We start from the raw sequence: 22,698 nt of genomic DNA on the forward strand, positions 1-22,698 counted from the left end.
TATTTTAAAAAATTAAACGAAATATCCAGCAAAGTTTTGAGATCAATTACTGATTGACAATCTATCTGCACGAGCACACTAACGAGCCTCCCTTGATAGACAGTGAACTGAAGTGAGTGAATGAAAGACAACAAACAAAGATAAAACAGAAAAAAGCATAAACGAATTAGACAATAAAAAGCAAAAAGAAAGAGAAGCAGGACAATAGAAACAAATAAAATAAAGAATAAAATCAAATGAAAAGAAAGATAACAAAAGAAAAATACAAGAGGAACAACCTATAAAAACGTCAAAAAAGAAAATAAAGGCGTTAAAATGAATACAAACGACAGTAACAAAACGCTAAAGGTTTTCTCTTCTTTTAATTTTTTGCAGCAATGATTTTCTTTCATCATCAACCCATTTTTTGCATGAACACCTTTTCATTACACTTTTACGAATAACCGCTTTTTGGTCCCTGGTCCCTCCTGCATTCTCCCGTTTTCAGTTATTGTCTCTGTTATCTGCACATTTTTGGTCATTACACTTGAAGAATCGTTTTGCGGCATTCGACATTTTTGTGTTCCCACATATTCAGCCATTGACCACTACTGATGTGTCTATTTAACTATGGTTGTTCTATAGGTCATTTAAACACGCCACTCGAAGCGCTGCAACCTGTACTTATATACTGTCACTCTTAATATACAAGATGAGACGATTATCAAATGATAAACACAATTTTGTCATGAAAAATCACCCAATTTAGAAAAAAATTCAATCAGCAGCTTTTTCTCAATCTGTTAATAGAACTGACTGTCTTATTAAACAATTAAATTTCCAAAATTGCAAAACAGCAGCTGCTCTACAGTCGAATAAATTCTACAATCGGAAACTGTATCAACCTGATCAAGAAATAGTGACAACCAAAGTCACCTGAAAGTTCAAAAAAAGCTCAAAATTTGCTTTGTCTCTTCTGGAAAGTACACAGGTAATAAATAACAAACAAAGCAAATTTGCGAATGTAGTGCCAATTGAAGAGGGCTCAAGATTGGTTCAAACTCGGTATAGGAAAAACACAGCATAAGCTTTGTTTGAAAAAATGAAATCACAACGCAAGCCATTGCCGCAAAGCTATCAAAAAAGATAATCAAAAATTGAGAAAACATTTCAATAATAGCAATAACATTGACTGTTGTATGATTAATTGAAAGGCCTCAATCAAATATGATTTTTCTAACACTACATCTAACAGTCGATTGATGAAAGTTGACAAAGAGACGCAGACTTAGAACAACAAATACAATTCCCTTTTGAGAGAAAAATAAATCTGCAGATCAATATCATTAATAAATACAAAGACTTTAAAATTAACATCTACTAAATCACACGTACTTTCCCCACACACACGATAAATTAAACAAAAATCAGGAAAGAGTCGAAAATTTGCTAAGAACTTCAAATCAATCCTGATTTCTTTATATTTTGAGGAAGTTGCTATTTTTTCTAAATCATAGCTTTTTGGTTGTTCATTCTCATTTATTAGAATATTTTCCAAAATTTCCATGTTTTCCATGATTCTTGTTTTTTATCTTGTCAACGTAGATTGAAGGCTTTCATTGTCAATACGATAAGATTTAAAACGCAGTTAACTTATATATGCAGTTCAAATTTGCAAGGCAAATTCTTACAACTAAAGCAACTAAGGTTCCAAAAGAGCGTCGTGGTGCGCCTACATTTTCACAGAACGGTCTGCAATTAATTGCAAATTTTGTCAGTAAATTTTTTGCTGTCAGTTAGAATTTTATTGTTGTCAGTATTTTAGCTATGGAAACTTGACCTCAATCGAACTTCTTTTCAAATAAGATTAGACAGCTTACACGTTATGTAGCAGATATGGAGCACAACCAGATGGCGGATTACGACCCCCATAGGCCCAGACCCTTTGCATCTCCGAGTCATGAGAGCCCAATTTACTCGAAACAACTGTACCCACCCATGAACAATGTGATTTTAGTCAAACAGGTGAACCCAAAGACAATAGATGATATGAACAAAAAACAACCCAGTCATATCAAAGACAGATGCAAAGACGATATCGAAAAAGATGCAAAACAAGGTATTACCATTTTAGGTAAAGTTTTAAAATAGGAAGCTAAAGAGTTTTAGCTCAAGAAAACCAATCGACACTATTAATTGCTCTCGAACGAATATTGAAGCAATTATTGTAGTAGTGCCGACTTTCTATGCAAAATTTTTGTTTGAACATTTTGATTAATTTTCTCGCTCTTGACGTCTTATATTTCGCTAACCTTCTAAATCTGCGCAAATCGATCGTTCACAATTTTAAGCAGCTAAACTGGCGATAATTTAATACTAAAAGTCACAGTGCAACAATTTAGTTTAATTTTTTTCCATATAAATCTTTGCAGTGGTTAACAATAAGCTCTGCTGAGAAACAGACTGGCGAACGTCGGACGAATTGCTCTCGAACGATCGGAGCAAGGTTTCATCTATTGTGGCGACAAGTAAACGAAAAGTAAACGAACCAAAAATATAACAGTCCGGCAAAAATTTTGTTCAAAAACATGGCAGGAAAATTTTCGGGAACGATGCAAAGCAAAAACTCACGAGGGCACATGACATCTGAAATAAATTAGTATATAAACAGCAGCCGCAAACTGTCATGGGTCAAATTAAGCAAGCAAATTGCAAGAAATAGCCATTGACCATAGCCATTAAACATATCTCAATTGGTATTGAAAAAAGTAAAACGAATAATCGACTATCGTTCTTAAGGAATAAAAAATGAAAAATAAGAAAACAACGTGAAGTCTTGATATGCAAACATAGCCGGCAGATTGCCGGAATAGCTGCGAAAGAATAGACCTGCGTGACATATAAAAGAGATAGAAACAGATACAGATCTAAATTGAAAAAAAATCGACGCCGCTCAAAAAACTAGGTAAAAAACTTCAGCGATAAATTAATAAAGCTTGTTAAAATTCATTCCACAGAAGCCTCTTATTAGGGACCTTTACTGCACATATGAGTTCCTTTGACCTTAACCAAATTCAAATAAAACTTGAGTTTTAAAGTGAAAAGTCATTTTATTGAGTGAGGTAAGTCACGTATGATCAAAATCTAATCACGCAAATAACCTAAAAACTTTTGCTAAAGCGAGTGAGAAATGACGTCACGCACGAAAATACCGTTAGTGAGAGGAAGAAGTCATTCGGAAAATTTGACTTTTTCAGCTTTGCTGTGTGAACAAATGTAAAACGAAAAAAGAGCGTCAGACGACGAAACAAAAAAACCAAGAGCACCGCAATATAGCTACGCTCAGCTTACAGCTTCGCAGCTATAATAAACATAGCCGGCAGATTGCCGGAATAGCTGCGAAAGAACAGACCTGCGTGCCATATAATAGATAGAAACATACAGATCTAAACTGAAAAAAAAATCGACGACGCTCAAAAAACTAGGTAAAAAACTTCAGCGATAAATTAATAAAGCTTGTTAAAATTCATTCCACAGAAGCCTCTTATTAGGGACTTTAACTGCACAAATGCGTTCCTTTGACCTTAAACAAATCCAAACTAAACTTTTAAAGTGCAAAAGTTTTAAAGTGCAAAAGTCATTTTATTGAGTGAGGTTAAGTCACGTATGATCAAAATCTAATCACGCAAGTAACCTAAAAACTTTTGCTAAAGCAAGTGAGAAATGACGTCACGCGCACAAATGCCGTTTTTGAGAGGAAGAAGTCATTCAGAAAATTTGACTTTTTCAGCTTTATTGTGTGAACAAATGTAAAACGAAAAAAGAGCGTCAGACGACGAAACAAAAAACATAGCAGGACAAGTCTTGACGTACAATTCAAAGAACTTTCATTGACTAAACAAAAAACTAGACCTGGAATGAACTATGAATGGATTGGGAAAACCATTTAGAAAAAAATCCGAACCAAAAAATCGAAAAAAAAATAGTAAAAACCAAAGTGAAATTGTCGCATGTGAACAAAAAAACCACTAGCGAGAAAGCGAAATTTTGTTCAAACGCCGTTTTCTCACTCTACTTCAAAATTAGAGCGAAAAAAATTCACGCCACAAAACCACTCGCTTTTTCGCTCAACTTCCTGTTTCGGCATGACCAAAATCACCAATCCAATTTGACTTCAAAAATCATGAAAATGTGTGAACAGATCTTTAAAAAAAGACAGCGCCCCAATACAATTCAAATTCTTTGAATTGTAAAAAAACCAAGAGCACCGCAATATAGCTTCGCTCAGCTTACCGCTTCGCAGCTATAATAGTACTTTTCTTATTTTCATTTTATTTTGGAGGATAAAAGGTTCAGTAGAAAAATATTATTGGGACCTAGGACATTGGCATCTGAAAGTCCGCTTTTCTTGGTTTGCCCAGTTTCCCTTTTCATTACGCTTGAGGACCTTCGCCGTCTTGCCTTTAGAAAGCAAGGTTGCGCGCCTGTTTGAAAACTCCAGCGGATGTTACCAAATGAAGATTACATAACCGACTAACGTTGGGCGAATTGCGCTCAAACGACCGGTGAGCGATTGGCTTCGGTAGTACCCAGATAAACTGAGATGCTAGTATCAGGGGGTCAAGAAATGTGGGGTGACTGAGGGGGATTTTAAGATTAAGAACCATTCATCAGAACATGAAATTGTCTCCTAAAAAGTTTTAGTGAGTCGCATTCTTAGATACTGGTAAGTCGTAAGGCTATAAAAAAATTTAATGCATTCCGGGTGTTACCTGCGTATCCCGTTTTTGAGAAGGAAAAGACACCGGGCTAATGTAATTGCTACAAACTTCGTTTGAGAGCAATTAATAAACTAACTGGAGGAAAAACAAAATTTTCCGTCAATATATTAGCAGAATGTGAAAACAAATATCGAAAGAAATTGCATCAGTCATCTGACGGGGCTATTGAAACATTACGCTCAAGCATTAGATCTCAAGGCTTAGAAATCAAATACAGCAAATTTGCCGAAAGTGATGACCGATAACCTATAGCTCCATATATGAATACATTTTGTAATCAGAAAACGAATTTCACAATAAGAGTTAAAAATTATTAAACGGTCAAGGAAATTGAAAATAAAAATAATTACACAATCACTGCAGTTTAGCAGCAAAATAGTTCTCAAAATATGAAGAAAACTCAACACCTGAAACAGATATCAATCATCATTTGGTGTTAACGGAACACGGAAACGCAATAATTTACAACACTAAAGGAAAAATGATAAAAGGCAGAAAAACAGATTGTAGTTAAGTAGATTTTTAATTTTCTGTCTGCAAAAAATGCTCCGAGAGTAACTAATCGTTCGAGAGTAACTAATAAAGCTTGTAAGAAAAATTACCTATAAAAGATACCAATCATCATTTGGTGTTAACGGAACACGGAAACGCAATAATTTACAACGCTAAAGGAAAAATGATAAAAGGCAGAAAAACAGATTCTAGTTAAGTAAGTTTTTAATTTTCTGTCTGCAAAAAATGCTTCGAGAGTAACTAATAAAGCTTGTAAGAAAAATTTTTTGTCGGTCATTATAGTGTCTTTGGCCATAGCAAAATCACCTTTAAAATTACAGGATCTGGGATGATGACACTCAGCTCTATAAAAGACTCAGCTCTACGGCTTCAAGAAGCTACAATGCCTCAAACAGGAATTGAACACCGAATACTGCAGATCATTTGGACTCTGGCGTACCTTGGACTGGCTGCACTTTTCCTCTATCAGTTCAGGTAATATTCTTGCAGAACATCAGAGTTATCTCCTTATAAGTTATGGTCATTTGTATTATATTTGATGATATCGATAGAATTGATGTTAATAGTTCGTTTCAGAGGTCAAAAGGTCAAAGTCCAAATTTAGAAGATGCAGATGTCACCGTATTAACGTTCATTTGCTTGACAGTAGTTTTTCAGACATTCAATTGAGGGTGTGAATTTAAATTGTGGTCTATATATGCAAAAAGTTTTGAGTTTTGTCGATGATTACAGTTCAATACTTTTTGCATTTTTCAAATTAAAGTATTTGCGTTGTCAATTCGGTATTCTTTTTCATTGTTACTGACCTCGAGATTTCCATATTGAAAACTACTGGCTTACGAACGTTAATGAAAACGCCCAATAAATTTTGATATACGATTCTAAACGCCCAATAAATTATGATATACGGTTCTAAACGCCCAATAAATTATGATATACGGTTCTAAACGCCCAATAAATTATGATATACGGTTCTAAACGCCCAATAAATTTTGATATACGGCTCTAAACATTGGAAAAAGTTCAAAACATTGTTTCAATAAATTTTATTTTTACATTTTGTTTTACTCAGCTGTCGAAGTCTTTTCAACAAAAAAACTCCTATCCGAGAAGTGGAATATCAAAATTTTCACTGAGAAGTGGAATATCAATTAGAAAAAAACTTAAAAACTATGAAGTTTCAAAACAAGTTAAAAGATCGAAAAGAAAAAAACAACTAACTATACTTTGAGTACTGAAATGTTTGGATACAAAACAAAAAATAGAAACATAACCAACTGACTTTGGGAGAATTGTTGTCAGACAGTTGGCTTCGTCGGTAGCTAGCTTTAGCTAGGTTTAGGGAGGGTAGCTTTAGCTTAAATGAATGGGCGTGGGTGAGGGAGGCGGGGATGGGTAAAATGGGGGATCGGGGGTTATGTGGGGCGGGGGGGGGGGGGTCAAACTCTAAGAAGTACCCTTTAGACATACATTTCTCTCTACAAAACAGTTTTGGTGAATCGCGTACTTACAGTCTAGTAAACCGAAAATGCGTCAGACGAAATATCGGTCAAGCAAAAATCGCATAAAAACCACAGGATTGATATATTTTCTAGCAATTAAACATGACAGTCAAGAGAAAAAGAAGCCATGGGTAGAATTTGGTAAAGGGGATGAACGATGGATAGTAATCGGGGATAGACCAGTTGATTTGGTACAGGAAAGACTTTTGGTCAGACAAAAGACAAATGGTCGGACAAAAAACAACGAAGAGTCGGTAGTACCACATATTGCCTTAAAGAGTTTCAATTTTCTCGAAGTAATTGTCGTAAGATTTCGTTTTGGACTGCCTATGAAAACTGGAAAAATTGATTTGTCCGTCTCTGTATTGTAGTGAACAAGAAATGATAATCAACTTGAACACGAAACCAGACGAAAAACAATTTTTTAAAGTAAATATGAGTTCAAGATCAGATTTTCAATAAGCGGTTCATTGCAATCTGAAACACAAATTTGCATTTGGATGTCTTGTTCCTTAAATAAACGTAACTATTATCATTTACTGGCCTTTTAATGGGTGCTTTCGGTAATTACCGTATCCTTGATTTTACAATCCTGGCAGATTTCTCTCGGTGTGAAAAAACTTAACCAACAAACATCGTGCGAACTGCTCTTAAAGGACCGGCGAGCTGTTAGTTTCGGTAGTGGCCAGCTTGGGCTTGAGCTTAGGAAGGCTAGCATTCAGCAATAGGGCGGGGGGCAAAAGCGACAGAAACTGCCCTTTATAGTATTATTTTGTGTTCCCAGCAGCATAGACGAATTGTGCACTTAAAGACTATCTAAGCTGCAAGAAAGGTGCTCAGCAACTAGATGCCTTCCGGTATTTTACCTGTTTAGCCAGTTTTTGAAACAAACGTTCAAAACCTTCACATAAAAAATTGGTCAAGCTGATACTACCTAATAACTATTTGGTGACGCGAGAATATTTTTCGTAAATCTTTACGGAAAACCCAAGATTTTTTGAAACCTCATCTTCTCAGCAAAACCGAAATTCCAAAAACCCCATGCTGATATAATCCATTCTATGAAGGCTTTTCACTGATGCATCTCGTGTATTTCTCCTAAAAAATTTCCGGTCTCAAAAGTAACAAAAAAGCTAGGCATAGGGTTCCTTCCGTCATTATATGAGGTCCGAACAAATTGAATTGAGTTCTCGTTTTTCTATATCTCAAAATAAAGCAACAAGTTTCAAAATCCACGAATAGCAGATAAGCAGAAAAGTTTACAAGAAAGTAGAAGTCAGCAAAGTCCTTGTCAGGTCAACGAATTCTGATTAGACTACCAAGCTACAGTTTTTTCACAACTGTTTGTATATCATCATTGGTCAGAAAAGAGCGGCCAAATTTTAATCTCTAGTCTGAAGCGCGGTGTTACGCCATTGCGTGGGATTTTCAAAGATAGCCGCGGGTGTTAACCATCTACTTAAACACCATTCTTGGCCAGTAAATTAAAAGCAAAGCAGCTGTAAATTGAGGTAAATCAAGGGTATCAATCAATTTCCGGATCTATTCTGTTTCGCCCCCCCTCCCCCCCCCAGTGTTTTTTATGATCCCCAATTATAAAAAATATGTTGTTATATAGCGCGTTACTATGTAAGAAAATAGCACGTACGCCTGGGGCTCAAAAAAAATTTATGATCACTAAGCTGGGGGAGGGGGGGACAGAATAGATCACAACTTCCAAATTAGTCATGCATGTAATCATACATCTTTGTTTAAGCATTTTGGTGAAGAACTATTTGAAATACGACACAGACATCAACATCGCAATCCAAACCGCACAATCACTCAAGTTCCCAGCTGTGACAGTTTGTAACGAAAACCCTTTGCGGAGATCTCTCGTCGAGCGAATAGAGAAATTCAACGACCTGGTTCTTTTGGATGACTTTGCAATGAGTTATGTACAATCAGTGGCTGCGAACACACATGCAAATTTAGAGCTCCCCGACTGTGTCGAAGGATATATTGCATGCAACAACACTAAAGTAAGTTTAATTCAGTGAAAAACGAGCTATCTTAATACATTTATTAGGCATTACACAGCCAATGTCTGAAAAGGCTTACTTCAATAAATTTCGCGGTTTGTAGAAAGGAGTGACAAAATTCCGTCACCATTTTCAACTTTGCGTAACCCTTTTCCACAATGAAAAATAGTTGCTCCAAACGTAGAAATAAATTAATTATGTCTTATAAAGGTGTAAGACATAAAGGTGTAGTCCTTTTTTTCACCCCTATTCATTTTATCCCCTCTCAATTCACCCCCTATCACTTAACCCTCTATCGTTTAACCCCAATTTTAATCATTTACATAAGGACTACTAAATTAGAAAAATAATCACTCGGACATGCCTAGCGGGCCCTGGCCATGCCTCAGCGGCCCGTGGGACTTGATATGAAACTATCACAACCAAACCTGGGAATAAGTTATACGCTTAAGTCTCACAAAACATGCATTTCATGTCGAATGCTAATTGGTGGGAAGAAATGATAGAGGGGTTAAATGATATGGCGTTGATATGCGGGGTTCAATGAATCGGGATGAAAAGAAGTAGAACCTTTATAAAAAAAGGCTTACATTTTGTATCGAGTATTCACGAATAAACGCAATCCAACTCAACTATTTTGAGCATGTTGCAAGCCTAAAACGTTATTTCCCGAATTTTATTATTAATTACTTGAGTCAAAATTCAAAGAATAATTTCTCCTTGTGGACCAGGCTATGGATAATCGCAAAACTCGTGATTGTCTTCTTAATACATAATTAGTATCGCGAGGGAAATTTCTGAAACTATTCACCAATTGCGCTTTTGTTCATTTCAGTCTGATTGACACTATCTTAGTTATTTGGAAAGAGTTAATTATAGTCTGGAAACTTGTGACCCATGGCGTGGAAACTAGTAACAAACTAGATTTTTCACGCAATCCCAAAAACACTCATCGTACAATCTAGCTTCCCATATATCGACAAGCTTATAACCCTACTACGGGTCTTACAAAATATTTTCAAAATCGAGTAACTCGAGAAATACGTTTTACGGACGGAGAAGGCCAAGATTTAATTTTTAAACCAATACAGGGAGTCAGAGGGAAACAAAAACTTTGTTTTGAGTTTCACTGAATAAGTAGACAAAATATATTGTTCAAGCTTTATGGTAAGGCAATTAATATCTGTTGAACCATAATTTATCCGCAAAATCTAACCTGTATTCTGCACCCCTGTCCCACGAACCCGATGCCCAGCACATGCTATTTTAACCCATCAATGCGCCATATAACGGTTCAAAAATAAGCAACTGGGTGAACTTAGCTGCAGGAAGGGGTAAATCATTCTGTTTTATTGCCATTGTGTTTTACAAAATAAAGTTCAAAGAGAGAGTGCAAATTAGGGTAATTTTCAGGTGTGCATTCCCATTGAGTGGATCTGCAATGATGTTGACAATTGTGGTGATAACAGTGACGAAGAACTTCCCTTCAATTGTACTGAAATAGAAGCGGAGAGAGAGGCGAACAGTACAGAGGAGATAGGTGCATAACTTTAAGTTTTTTTGAACCCCTCGTAGGAATATAACTATCTGTAGTTCTAATTTTACATGCTTATAATGGTATGGACTCTTTTTAATGAATAGTTCCACCTCCTATTAGACCATGCAAAAAACGAGATTGATTCGAAGATGTGCAGTACTTTGTTTGAACATGGTTATGAAATGAAAATATATCAATAGCAAGGAAGAAGGCTAAGATTCCTCTTTTCAATTAGGAATCAATGATTTATCAAGACTATGACCCAAAAAGGAGAACTTCAATCGAGTTATCACTAATATGACTAACTTATTTTTATAATTACCAAATACAGACACGATTAGTGAGTGAACAAAATCCTTGGCTAAGACTCAAAACTAGACACACAAACGGAATTGAGATTGGCATCTTTAAAAGTACTCTAGCTAAAATCAGAACAGCCTATCAGAACGTATGCGTTTAACTTAACCGAGAGCTAACTTCGGTATTTCACTTTGCGAAAGAACTTCGACAAAACAAAAAAGCTTTCAAAAACAGTTCTTAGTAGCAGCAAAAAATTTCTGTTTTGAGTAAGTACAGAAACGGTTTTTTTTTAAAAAAAAAAACACGTTAAAATGTATCTGCTGCATCATTTGCTTCGAATTTATCAGTCACCAAAAAATTGTAACATAAGGGAAAAATCATAAGCAAATTTTGTGTACAGCAGATTGTACAATGAAAATTTTGCGTTAATTTTTGCATGATTTGTTAATTCTCTTAGTTTGTATTTAGCATTTCTATAGCCTGACGATGATCTTAAGTTCGAGATTTTAATATTGACAATTCCTTTTGAGACCTATAACAAAAGTGATCGACTATTATGCACAAAATGCAGACAGGATAAAAACGAATGTCATACAACCTCTATCAACTCAGTGTCAAATACTTGCCCATGAAGTTTTCGCGATAAGAAAACAAACTTTCGTAGTTTTAGTGTTTGATTCGAGTTCTTGTACTGAGATATAAATTCAGCATACATCGTGTAAAAAGAAGCACTTAAATAGCACGAAGGGGAAAATATGTTCAAAGAAGAACTTTAGTTGGATATTTGAGCGAAACAGATTCTATGCTCGCTCAAAACACTTAATGGTTAAACCGAAACTAAAAGAGGACAAAAATTCAAAAACTTGTCTTTAAATGGTCTTTTGTTTTTGATTACAGCTACAAACAGCAAGCCCACATTGAAACTATCATGCAACTACGACACAAAAAGCAATGTGTCTTGCAATGTGTCCAATAATTTTAAAAATTTTGTTCAAATCGATGGAAGTTTAAGCAAAGCAACATATCGATATTTGCTCAAAGCCAAATCCATAATTTCACATAACAGATTTTTCACAATGCAATCAATTTCATTCAACATGAACACTAATGAACAAAAGAGAACGAACATCAGTTTTGCAATATTAGCTGGCAACAAATAGTCACGCTGCTGATAAACGTGCATTTTTATAAAGATTAATAAGTTTGTCTGAAAAGAGAGATGAGAAAACTCCATTCAGTACATTCACGCCCGAAAACCCGCAGACTATATTTTTACCATACAAATTTTCCAGCTACTTTTATTTATGTCCATATCCTATCTTGCAGCAGAGAAAATGCGTGTTTGTGAATTAGTGTGCAACCAGATCAAATAACCAGAGCAGCCAATCAGAAAACAGAATGACTTTACGCCAAAATTTTAGTCAATTCTCATTGGTCAATCAGTAGATTTTCATGTTTTGTTACGAATGCCATTTTTATTAGGTCCTTCCTTATTGTCAATGTTACAGACAACCTTTTCAACAAAATAGGTTTGCGCTCTTCGAATTGAATGACTGCAATCAATTTGGCAAAATGCGATTTCAATGGTAGTTGCAATTGAAAATTTCAGAAACAATAGAAAATTTCAGGTATCTGCAATTGGCCTTACATTCAGTGCCCGGATGAGGACTTCTGTGCAATGAAATGTGACGAGCAATACGAATGCACTGAAAAGTGGGGCTACGACGAAAGCCTGCAAGTTGGATGTACCGAAGTATCATGTCTTACGACAATAGAGGTTACACACATTACAATCATGACAATGCAATCACTACAAGTGATAGGCTGAATTTGCCGTGTTTTCACAATTATTTGTCGTATCTTTGTTCACTATGATTCTAAATATTTACGCATATTGCAGAATCTAGTTATGCGCGAATTCAAAGAGTAAACTTTTTCAAGAATCCACTTGGAAGACAGTACAACTTCGATAAAGTACAGGCTTGCAAAGATTACACTATTATGTAAACGTTGTGTAAAATTTTAAAATCTAATCTATTCCGGAAACAATTAAAAAGAGATCACTAAAAATTATCATAGATGTTTCATAACAAATGTGGCATCTTCTCCCAAACAGATTCAAAAGTTTCAGGAATCTTAAAATTCTGTTTAGGATTCTTACAACAACGGGAACTAATTCTGGAAACTATACTTTCTTTGAGATTAAACAGCCTTATACTTTTAAATTGGTGAGAAAACAAATGAGAAAAACGAAAATTGGTTAAATATTTGAAAAATTGTAGCTTAATTTTTTTTTTACATCGGGAACGATCAAAATATGTGAAAATGATAGAACTTATTGTATTTAGAACTTATTGTTTTTGAAAATGATAGAACTTATTGTTTTTGAAATACAACAAAAGTTTCAAATTTCTCTTTAAAATTGTTTTCGTATGCTTAACAGCATTAACAAGTGACTCGGTGCAAAATTTAAGGCATGAAAATATGAAGCAGGGAACAATTTTTTAAAGTTGATTTTCTGCTCGTACATTATATAGATATCCGATTGAGGGATTTTGAGTTAATTGAGAAAAAATTATAGACGTTTTTGGGAAAAGTAAGATGTTCTTAAAAGTTTTGGGGCGACAAATAATTAGAATGAGTCCCTAGTGTAGTTAGATGGCAAATTGTCGCCCTGCATATTGCCGGAAAAAAGCCGTCGTTGATCCCCATAACCAAGGCTGGGATTGAAAGAGAAAAAAAAAAACTAATGAAAAATTGATTTTTGTACACAAACAATTTTAAAGTGCAAATTATTTTCAAGTTATTTTGGAGCTGAACACTCTCCTGTTTCGTAGTGAGACGACATATGGGCTAGTATCAATACCAATAAACATTAGAGATGGTAACTAAGAACAAAGTTTGAGTAACGTGCATCTAAAATTGGGCTTTATGGGTTTATCCCTTCTTTTTCTGATTTCGTTTCTTGATACTGACACTTTTAACAGAATGAGAGAAGAGTGAAACTAGCCCCGAGAAGTCAAATGATTTCACGCAAAATGTTGAACAAGCTGCGAACTAAGGTAGAGCCTAAAAATTTTAGTACGAATTAAAAAACAAAAATTTTAGTACTACGAATTAAAAAACAAAAAAATAGGAGCACTATAATAGCCGGCTGAGAAGTTGAGGCGGCTATTAATACATCAAAATAGACTTTGGGGGGAAAATCAAACAAAATAATGGTCTTCTCTGTTCATTTAGACTATTACGGTCGTCTAAATTTTTTTGAAAGAACGCTTTTTTAATCAAAATAGTTGATCCGGCGACCGTCGGGTTTCGCGATTTTTTTAAAAAAAAAAACACTTTGAAGCGATTTGACGAGAAATTATGATGAGGCGGGAAAAGTTGGGAATAATTTGGTTTTTATCCACTGCCCTATGACATTACCACAAAAAACTTCATGTTCCTCCTAGCGCAGAAAAAAATGTGATGAAAGAAGGCCACTCGTTATGCAGCAAATAAGGTCTGCGCAACATTTCGTTTCACGGCCGTTAAAAACTATAGTTTTGTGGTCAGCATCGAGTTTCCATGGTGAAATTTCTGGCGTTAGTGTGTTGTTCTCAGGAGCATCAAATTGGGTAATAACTTGAAATTTTCAGGCTACTCCAACAAAGCAAAATCTTACCTCTGATAATTATCCCGACAACTACGAATCAAATACTGACTGTATGTGGATAATTGACGCCTCAGCTCATGAGGAGAAAATAAGCTTGACATTCGAGGACCTTTACACCGAAGGCAAGCCGAACAAATTGACAAGAGAAACCTGAAAGTATGCTCCAAAACAGTATGTCTAAGTTTCATTAAAAGACGTCCAATTTTTCGAAAGATGAGTTTGGCTTATATGAGTTCTGCTCACTGCAATGGAGAAGCAAAGATGGCTAAGACGCACAGAGACCAAATGAAGTGTAACAAGGCAATTTTGAATGCAGACTTGAGCTGGTTAAAAATGATCGCTAATTGTGAGAAAAAATTACAGCAGAAAATAATGCCAGCGATTAGATGCGATAGCTTTAGACATTTAGTCTCAAAATACCAGTGAAAAGAACGAGATCTATAAAACATTGAACAAAAAATTTATTGAAACTGGAACAATATATGTACTTTAACGTTGCCTTCTAACCTTCAATTAGATTATTCTTATTTAAATCATTTTTATCAAAATAGGTAAAAGTTAAATTGTGAGAGATAAATCACAATTAACCAAGAGATAATTCACGTGAATAAAACATAGCAGGACAAGTCCTGACACAATTCAAAGAGTTTTCATTGACTGAACAAAGACTACACCTAGAAAGAATTTTTGTTCAAACATCATTTTCTCACTTTACTTTGAAAGTGCAGTGAAAAATTCAAGTCGCAAAACTACTCGCTTTTTTCGCTAGACTACCTGTTTCGGTGTGACCAAAATCCCCTCTCCAATTTGACTTCAAAAATCATGAAAATGTGCGATCAGATCTTAAAAACAAGACAGGGTCCTAAGACAATTCAAAAGCTTTGAATTGTATAAATCATTACAAAAGGTGTGAAAAAAGTTGCCAGAAAAAAGCTGCAATAGCTTCGTAGATCTGCAGTCTCAAAAAAAAAACAGTAAAAAGGACAGACCAAAAAAATTCGTCTTTTCATTGAAGGCTGATATGTTATATTTTGATTAAAAATCTGTAAAAGTTTTTGCCTCTATTAACTGCTCTGAAATAACTTCATTTAGAGTGACAAGCACCGATTTGACCTTATCTCTTTGAATTAAAGTAAATAAAAGTCAATTTCAAAGTGAGGAAGTCATTTTTGAGAATGAGGTAAGTCAAGTGTGACCAAAAATTTAATCACGCGAATGAACAAAAAACTCAGAGCGAAAAATGACGTAACGCACGCACTTCAGTTGAAATTGCATGAACGAATGAACAAAAAGCAGATTTGAAGTGGTTGTGACGTCATATGGTCATAACAAAAATCGCCACGACGAAATAAAAAAAAAGAGAAGGCCAATAATAGCCCCAGCTATCGCTGTGCGGCTATCAAACACAATTACGAAAATTAGGCCAGAAGTCTCCATAAAATTAATGTCCTGAGAAAACTGACAGAAGTTCACAGTCCAATAATAGTAATATTCACTAATCCGAAGAAGAAAAATGAAACGTTAAGTGGATGCCTCTATAAGAGACATCGGAAATGCTCACATTCTCGTTCTTAAAACGCTAAAAAGCGTACGTCTGCGATATAGAAGTGGAAATCATCATTACCAAGCCCAAAACATGGGGAAGAACGACCTGCAAAACCAGGCTTATGATTTTGACAAATTTGAAAAGCAGTAAAAAGCCAGAAAAACTTTGAACCCAAATAATGTAGAGCTTTTACACCTATTACAATCCAAGCCCTTTCATTGCAAAAAAAAGAAATTCAGAAATAACAAATAAAAAACAGTCAGGAGAGGGAAAAGAAATATAGTTGAAACAGATTTGAACATGAGTTGCAAAACTTATGGCTGAGAATAAAGATAAAAGTGTTCCACGCAAAAACCTCTGATTATTAATTATATCCATATTTTAGAATAAATATCAAACAATTGTTCTGTGTTTAGAGCCCTATTACTTGTCTTTCATTGGCAGAGCTCTATAAAATTGTCCTTTCGATTAACTTTCAATATCAATTGAGGTTTATATCACTAATGTAAATTTTAAAGTTGAGTGCAAGAATTCCTTACAATTCGAGTGAGGCCGCAAAAACAATTGATTGCGAAGAACAACAACGTAGTCGCAAGAAATCTGACAGAATGAACGCTTAACTTCACAAAGTCCACAGCGTGTAGTTCGACAATGATTCACTCCGTCAAATTTATATCTAAAAGAGAAGGACAAACAGACTTTCCGCTGCAAATTATCTACAAAAACCAAACGAAAAGATAAAATTAAGAAACCGAACGGTTAATAAGTCTCATTCATTCACTCATTGATGCGAGTTTTCTGTTTTCGAACAATCGTGTTTTCTGTTTAAGAATTAAATAAGAATAACAGTTGCTACAAAAAATAACTATAGAAACAGAGCCCTATTACAAAACTTTCAAGAAACAGTACAAATGCGGTTACGTATAGCGTAATCAATGTCATATACATGTTAAATAAACAAAAAAGATCTTGAAAGAAAATAAACGTGAAAAAAACTAATGGCAAGCAATTAAAACCAGTTGGAATTTAGTAATTTTGAGGACTACAAACACCACTAAAAAAGGCGTTTGAAACTACAGAATGTCGATCAGAAGATTAACAATTGTCAACCAATTATTTTCTAAAAACCTATAAAAGCAAACGAACAAAATTTGGCCGCCGTTTTGTCTTGGTCCATCGGAGAAAGGACAACAGTTAGCAAAGTAGCAATCCCTTTCACTCTCCGATTTTCGCTTTGTTCAACAAAATGCGCAAAAGATTTAGTTCATATGCTTCGACTCAAAACAAGATGCGATCAGTAGTTGCCTCAGCTTTAACTTCGCAGCAATTAATCACTGTTCTGGTTCCGTTCAAATGTTCTCCATGAGCTCATCATTCAAAACTTAATCTAGAAGACTAATGCAACCCTGTGTCATAGAATCTAAGTTCTGAACTTGGAACCAGTATCAATTTAAAAGAAAAATTAAATTCAGTTCTGAAAGATGGTATCCCAATAGACCTTTTGAACATGCCCAACTGTATTTTCAGTAAAAAAAAAGTGCACATACTTCTCCGATAGGAATTCTGAGAAGCGTGAATGTATATGTCTTTCACGTGTAAGCGCACATAATCGTATGCAAGAAACCCAATAACTAGTTTATTCAAATTCCCGCTAGCTTTTAAACAACCTCAAAACCCATTCAAGTTAAAGGTTAGGATTTAATTGATTAATTGATTTAAAACTTATAGGCACTTAACTTCTAATCACTAATAGGTCGTGTTTGCACCCAACGTGGATGACGCTAGAATGTAAGGTTCAGACTACTGTCACCCCAAAAGCAATGTTTAGTTACTTCTCTGCTCCAGTTTACTCCGAAGCCAACGTCAACATATTACCTTCATAGTATCATGATAAAAAACTTGTTGCATCAGTTTCCATTGAATTTTTAAATTTTGCTTAATGAAGGTAAAACCTATTTTATGGCGTTATGTTTTAATAATGGAGAAGCGCTGATTGCAGATTCAAAAAACAATTAGCGCCCGAGAATTTCAACCGCAACAATTTCTAATATTTTTGGTCAAATGTGCATTTTCACCTCTCAGTACACTTGCGCTACATCTTCCTGAATATGAATCATTGAGCCATGGAAAAATTTAGATTGGCCTAATTGTTGTGATAAACTTATTAAATAGAGATGAGCCAGCGAGGCATGGGAGATCTGATGAAAAAATTGCATGAGAGTGAGGGTCTTGATGAACCATCCAAGGAAATTTTGAAAACCCTAATTGAAGAAAATATTGGAAAAAATGCACGAATTGCCGAATTGGAATCTGAGGTGGCACAGATGAAGATCAAAGTTAATCAACTCGAAGATATCAATCAAAAGATTGCCTAATTTTTCGCAATCTACCGTTTAGTTCAAATGGAACCAACCTCTCAGATGTGATTGATCTTATTCAAAATGTGTTGAATGTCAACATTGAACCGCGCGATTTAAAAGCGTGCCATCCGTTGGGCAGAGGATCGCCATTCAATCCACCACCAGTTATTGCGAAGTTCGTCTATTTCGACCAAAAGGAAAGAATCTGGACCAGGAACGGTTTGCTACGGAATTATAGGAATCCAAATAATGGAAAACCGGTTTTTTGATTATCGAGCGATTGAGCAAGTACGAAAAGTCATTGAAAGAGGAGGGTCAAGCAAAACAGTTAAAGGTTACTACTAAGAATTTGGCACCACTTGTTCAGATCGAGTCAGACGGGATGAAGCGATATCTTGAACTGAACTCCATTCAAGATATTATTGAATTGCAACCAGTCGCTAGTAAAATTGAAAGGTTCAATTATCCAAAGAATCTACCACAAAAGCAAAGCCAAGTATACACGACAACAGCGGGTTCGATGGAAGTCAATGAAATTATCTATAACACGCCTGTTCCAAAGCTAACAAACAGCCAACTTTTGCGCCTGGTACACCTTTATCGACCAAAATGCCTTTCCTAAAGCGTATGTGTGACAATTTTGAGAACAGCGACTATCCCAATCTAATGGAGGAACTAAAAAGCAGGAGAGCTGATAAAGACGAATTGCTTGATTTTGTTATGGGTCTCTTAAGTGGTTCGCCGAATGCCAATGAGACTATTCTTGCTAATATTGAGGAACAGCCGTTTCGGAGCGAAGAGTGCTGAGAAGAGTCTGGAACATAAGAGTTCACCCCTTAGATTTAATAAAGCGACCAAAATTAGATCTGCATCAAATCACTTCATAATTTTACACTTAAATACTAGATCCATTAAAAAACATGATGAAGAATTAGAGGCACTGATATCTTAATTTTGAGTCTCCGCCTTTTGTCATATGTTTAACAGAATCTTGTCTAACAGTTAATGATGATCCGAATTTATTCAAGGTAGCAAATTACAATAATTGCTTGACAAAATCAAGAAGTGGTAGGGGTGGAGGTATTATGATCCAAATAAGTGATGAGGTGAACTTGATTGAGGAGCTGAATTGCAAATTAAATGAAAGTCTTTTGGTTCACTTGAAATTCGGAGAGTTAAAGATTGCTCTGTTAGTGGTTTGTAATCACCCCAAAATTAACAAGCAGAATATCATTTTTGAGCTCGATAAAACAGTGGAAAACATCAATGAAAATTATGACAGAATAATTGTTTGTGGGGACTTAAACATCAACGTGCTAGATGAAAATCTGATGACGTCATCATATCTATCGACTATCCAACCAAATGGTTTTCAACTATGTTGTCGTGAGCCAGCTCGCATCAGCCGAAATACCTCGACTTGTTTGGATCACTTTTTCGTAAAGAATTTAAGGATTCAGAAAACTTTTGTAATGGAGGATAACAATTATTGCGATCACTTTCCAATTGTGTTGGAATTTGAGAAGATTAGCAAAAGTTGTTAACCAGAAATTGGTTTTCGTGACACCAGTTTTTTTTAAAATCGTTGAGTAGATTGTCTTCTTTTCTTGATAACCTTTCTAAATCACTAGCGACAATAAGATACCAGGAAACGGAAAGTATAAACTGTGCTTTTGACAGATTTGAAAATACTTTTAAAGAAGTATTAGCAATGTTTGCACCATATCGGAAGTCAAGCAGGAATACAATTAAAAAACCTAACTGGTTTGATAAAAATATGAAAAATTTGATTTGCAAAGAAACCAATAACACAAGTCATGGAAAATGGACCGTCAGAGCAACCAAAAATTAGAGAAGTTTAAAGCACTACGAACTAAAGTGGAGAAAACAATCAAAGCCAAAAAGAATTCTTACTATGAGCAAAAGTTCTCAAAATGCATCGGAGACTCAAAACAAGTTTATAAATTTTTAAATGAGCTTAAGGGAGTTACTATTAAAAATTCTAAAGTTCCTTACCAAATAAAAGATGGTAGAAGAGTTGATGATAATCTAGATGTTGCAAACGAGCTCAACACTTTTTTTGTAGGTATAGGACAGAAACTAAAAGCAGACATCCCAAATGATATTTTTGTTAATCCTAAGGCTAATATTTTGCAGAGTATGTGGCTTTATGAATCAAATTGCAACGAAATCTTGCAAATAATTGAGGATCTCAAAGAAAAATCATCTTCGGGAGTTGATGAGAGTAGTACGATTTTGATTAAGAAAACGGGTTTCTTAATTTGCAAGCATCTTGTTCATCTCGTAAATAAATCTTTTAAAGACGGTAAATTTCCAAGTATTCTGAAACAAGCTACAACTGTCCCTCTGCACAAGGCAGGGGCGAAAGACGAGATAAATAACTACCGACCAATTTCGCTTCTCATTGTGTGGAGTAAAGTTTTTGAACGCGTTATGTATAATCGAATTTATACTTACTTTGAAACTTTCGGTTTGTTCCATCCTAATCAATTTGGTTTTCGAAAAAAACAGCACTATTAATGCCATCGCAAATTAACAGAGACAGTTCGTGAGAGCCGCCATTGTCAGGTAGCCACATTTTTTATTGACTTAAGAAAGGCTTTTGACACGATAGACCACCAAATCCTATTACAAAAGCTCGAACTATATGGTAAAAGAGGATTTTGCCTAAGATGGATTAGTGATTATTTATTGGAAAGACAGCAATGTGTTTCAGTCAATAATTGCAACTCCAGCTGGCTGAAGTTAACTTGTGGTGTTCCACAAGGCTCGATTCTTGGCCCACTCCTTTTTTAAATATACATAAATGACCTTCCACACGTGTGCCAAGTCTTCAGAACTTTTCTATTCGCCGATGATACCAACTTAACAGCAGTCAATAGAAAATTTTGAATAAATGCAGAAAGATTTGGTCAAAGAGAAATGGCTCAACGCCAAGTATACACGACAACAGCGGGTTCGATGGAAGTCAATGAAATTATCTATAACACGCCTGTTCCAAAGCTAACAAACCGCCAACTTTTGCGCCTGGTACAACTTTATCGACCAAAATGCCTTTCCTGAAGCGTATGCGTGACAATTTTGAGAACAGCGACTATACCAATCTAATGGAGGAACTAAAAAGCAGGAGAGCTGATAAAGACGAATTGCTTGATTTTGTTATGGGTCTCTTAAGTGGTTCGCCGAATGCCAATGAGACTATTCTTGCTAATATTGAGGAACAGCCGTTTCGGAGCGAAGAGTGCTGTGAAGAGTCTGGAACATAAGAGTTCACGCCTTAGATTTAATAAAGCGACCAAAATTAGATCTGCATCAAATCACTTCATAATTTTACACTTAAATACTAGATCCATTAAAAAACATGATCAAGAATTAGAGGCACTGATATCTTAATTTGAGTCTCCGCCTTTTGTCATATGTTTAACAGAATCTTGTCTAACAGTTAATGATGATCCGAATTTATTCAAGGTAGCAAATTACAATAATTGCTTGACAAAATCAAGAAGTGGTAGGGGTGGAGGTATTATGATCCAAATAAGTGATAAGGTGAACTTGATTGAGGAGCTGAATTGCAAATTAAATGAAAGTCTTTTGGTTCACTTGAAATTCGGAGAGTTAAAGATTGCTCTGTTAGTGGTTTGTAATCACCCCAGAATTAACAAGCAGAACATCATTTTTGAGCTCGATAAAACAGTGGAAAACATCAATGAAAATTATGACAGAATAATTGTTTGTGGGGACTTCAACATCAACGTGCTAGATGAAAATCTGATGACGTCATCATATCTATCGACTATCCAACCAAATGGTTTTCAACTATGTTGTCGTGAGCCAGCTCGCATCAGCCGAAATACCTCGACTTGTTTGGATCACTTTTTCGTAAAGAATTTAAGGATTCAGAAAACTTTTGTAATGGAGGATAACAATTATTGCGATCACTTTCCAATTGTGTTGGAATTTGAGAAGATTAGCAAAAGTTGTTAACCAGAAATTGGTTTTCGTGACACCAGTTTTTTTAAAATCGTTGAGTAGATTGTCTTCTTTTCTTGATAACCTTTCTAAATCACTAGCGACAATAAGATACCAGGAAACGGAAAGTATAAACTGTGCTTTTGACAGATTTGAAAATACTTTTAAAGAAGTATTAGCAATGTTTGCACCATATCGGAAGTCAAGCAGGAATACAATTAAAAAACCTAACTGGTTTGATAAAAATATGAAAAATTTGATTTGCAAAGAAACCAATAACACAAGTCATGGAAAATGGACCGTCAGAACAACCAAAAATTAGAGAAATTTAAAGCACTACGAACTAAAGTGGAGAAAACAATCATAGCCAAAAAGAATTCTTTCTATGAGCAAAAGTTCTCAAAATGCATCGGAGACTCGAAACAAGTTTATAAATTTTTAAATGAGCTTAAGGGAGTTACTATTAAAAATTCTAAAGTTCCTTACCAAATAAAAGATGGTAGAAGAGTTGATG

The 22,698-nt window shown here is 35.2% G+C and overlaps 4 protein-coding genes across 5 annotated transcripts in view; 3 read left to right on the plus strand and 1 right to left on the minus strand.

The window, feature by feature from the left end:
* Window positions 1-22,698, minus strand: part of LOC142334567 (N-acetyl-D-glucosamine kinase-like) — a 144,666-nt gene that overhangs the window by 80,069 nt on the left and 41,899 nt on the right. The gene's annotated exons all lie outside the window — the stretch shown is intronic.
* LOC142344507 (uncharacterized) overlaps window positions 5,572-22,698 on the plus strand; it is a 32,988-nt gene continuing 15,861 nt past the window's right edge. Inside the window, exons 1-5 of the mRNA XM_075396218.1 lie at window positions 5,572-5,747; window positions 8,532-8,796; window positions 10,210-10,336; window positions 12,262-12,410; window positions 14,272-14,433. Coding sequence (XP_075252333.1) covers window positions 5,602-5,747; window positions 8,532-8,796; window positions 10,210-10,336; window positions 12,262-12,410; window positions 14,272-14,433 — 849 coding nt within the window. The 5' untranslated portion in view covers window positions 5,572-5,601. The remainder of the gene's footprint in view (window positions 5,748-8,531; window positions 8,797-10,209; window positions 10,337-12,261; window positions 12,411-14,271; window positions 14,434-22,698) is intronic.
* The window catches only part of LOC142334575 (NSFL1 cofactor p47-like), a 300,271-nt gene continuing 295,549 nt past the window's right edge, over window positions 17,977-22,698 (plus strand). The window contains exon 1 of one of the 2 annotated variants that reach the window (XM_075382710.1): window positions 17,977-18,004. The gene's annotated coding sequence lies outside the window, so the exon portion shown is untranslated. The remainder of the gene's footprint in view (window positions 18,005-22,698) is intronic. The other variant, XM_075382728.1, reaches the window with a different exon arrangement.
* The window catches only part of LOC142334538 (uncharacterized), a 239,738-nt gene continuing 235,016 nt past the window's right edge, over window positions 17,977-22,698 (plus strand). Inside the window, exon 1 of the mRNA XM_075382652.1 lies at window positions 17,977-18,003. The gene's annotated coding sequence lies outside the window, so the exon portion shown is untranslated. The remainder of the gene's footprint in view (window positions 18,004-22,698) is intronic.

The sequence above is a fragment of the Convolutriloba macropyga genome, chromosome 1, assembly GCF_964194025.1.
Source record: "Convolutriloba macropyga chromosome 1, txConMacr16.3, whole genome shotgun sequence".
Classification (NCBI taxonomy): Eukaryota; Metazoa; Xenacoelomorpha; order Acoela; family Convolutidae; genus Convolutriloba; species Convolutriloba macropyga.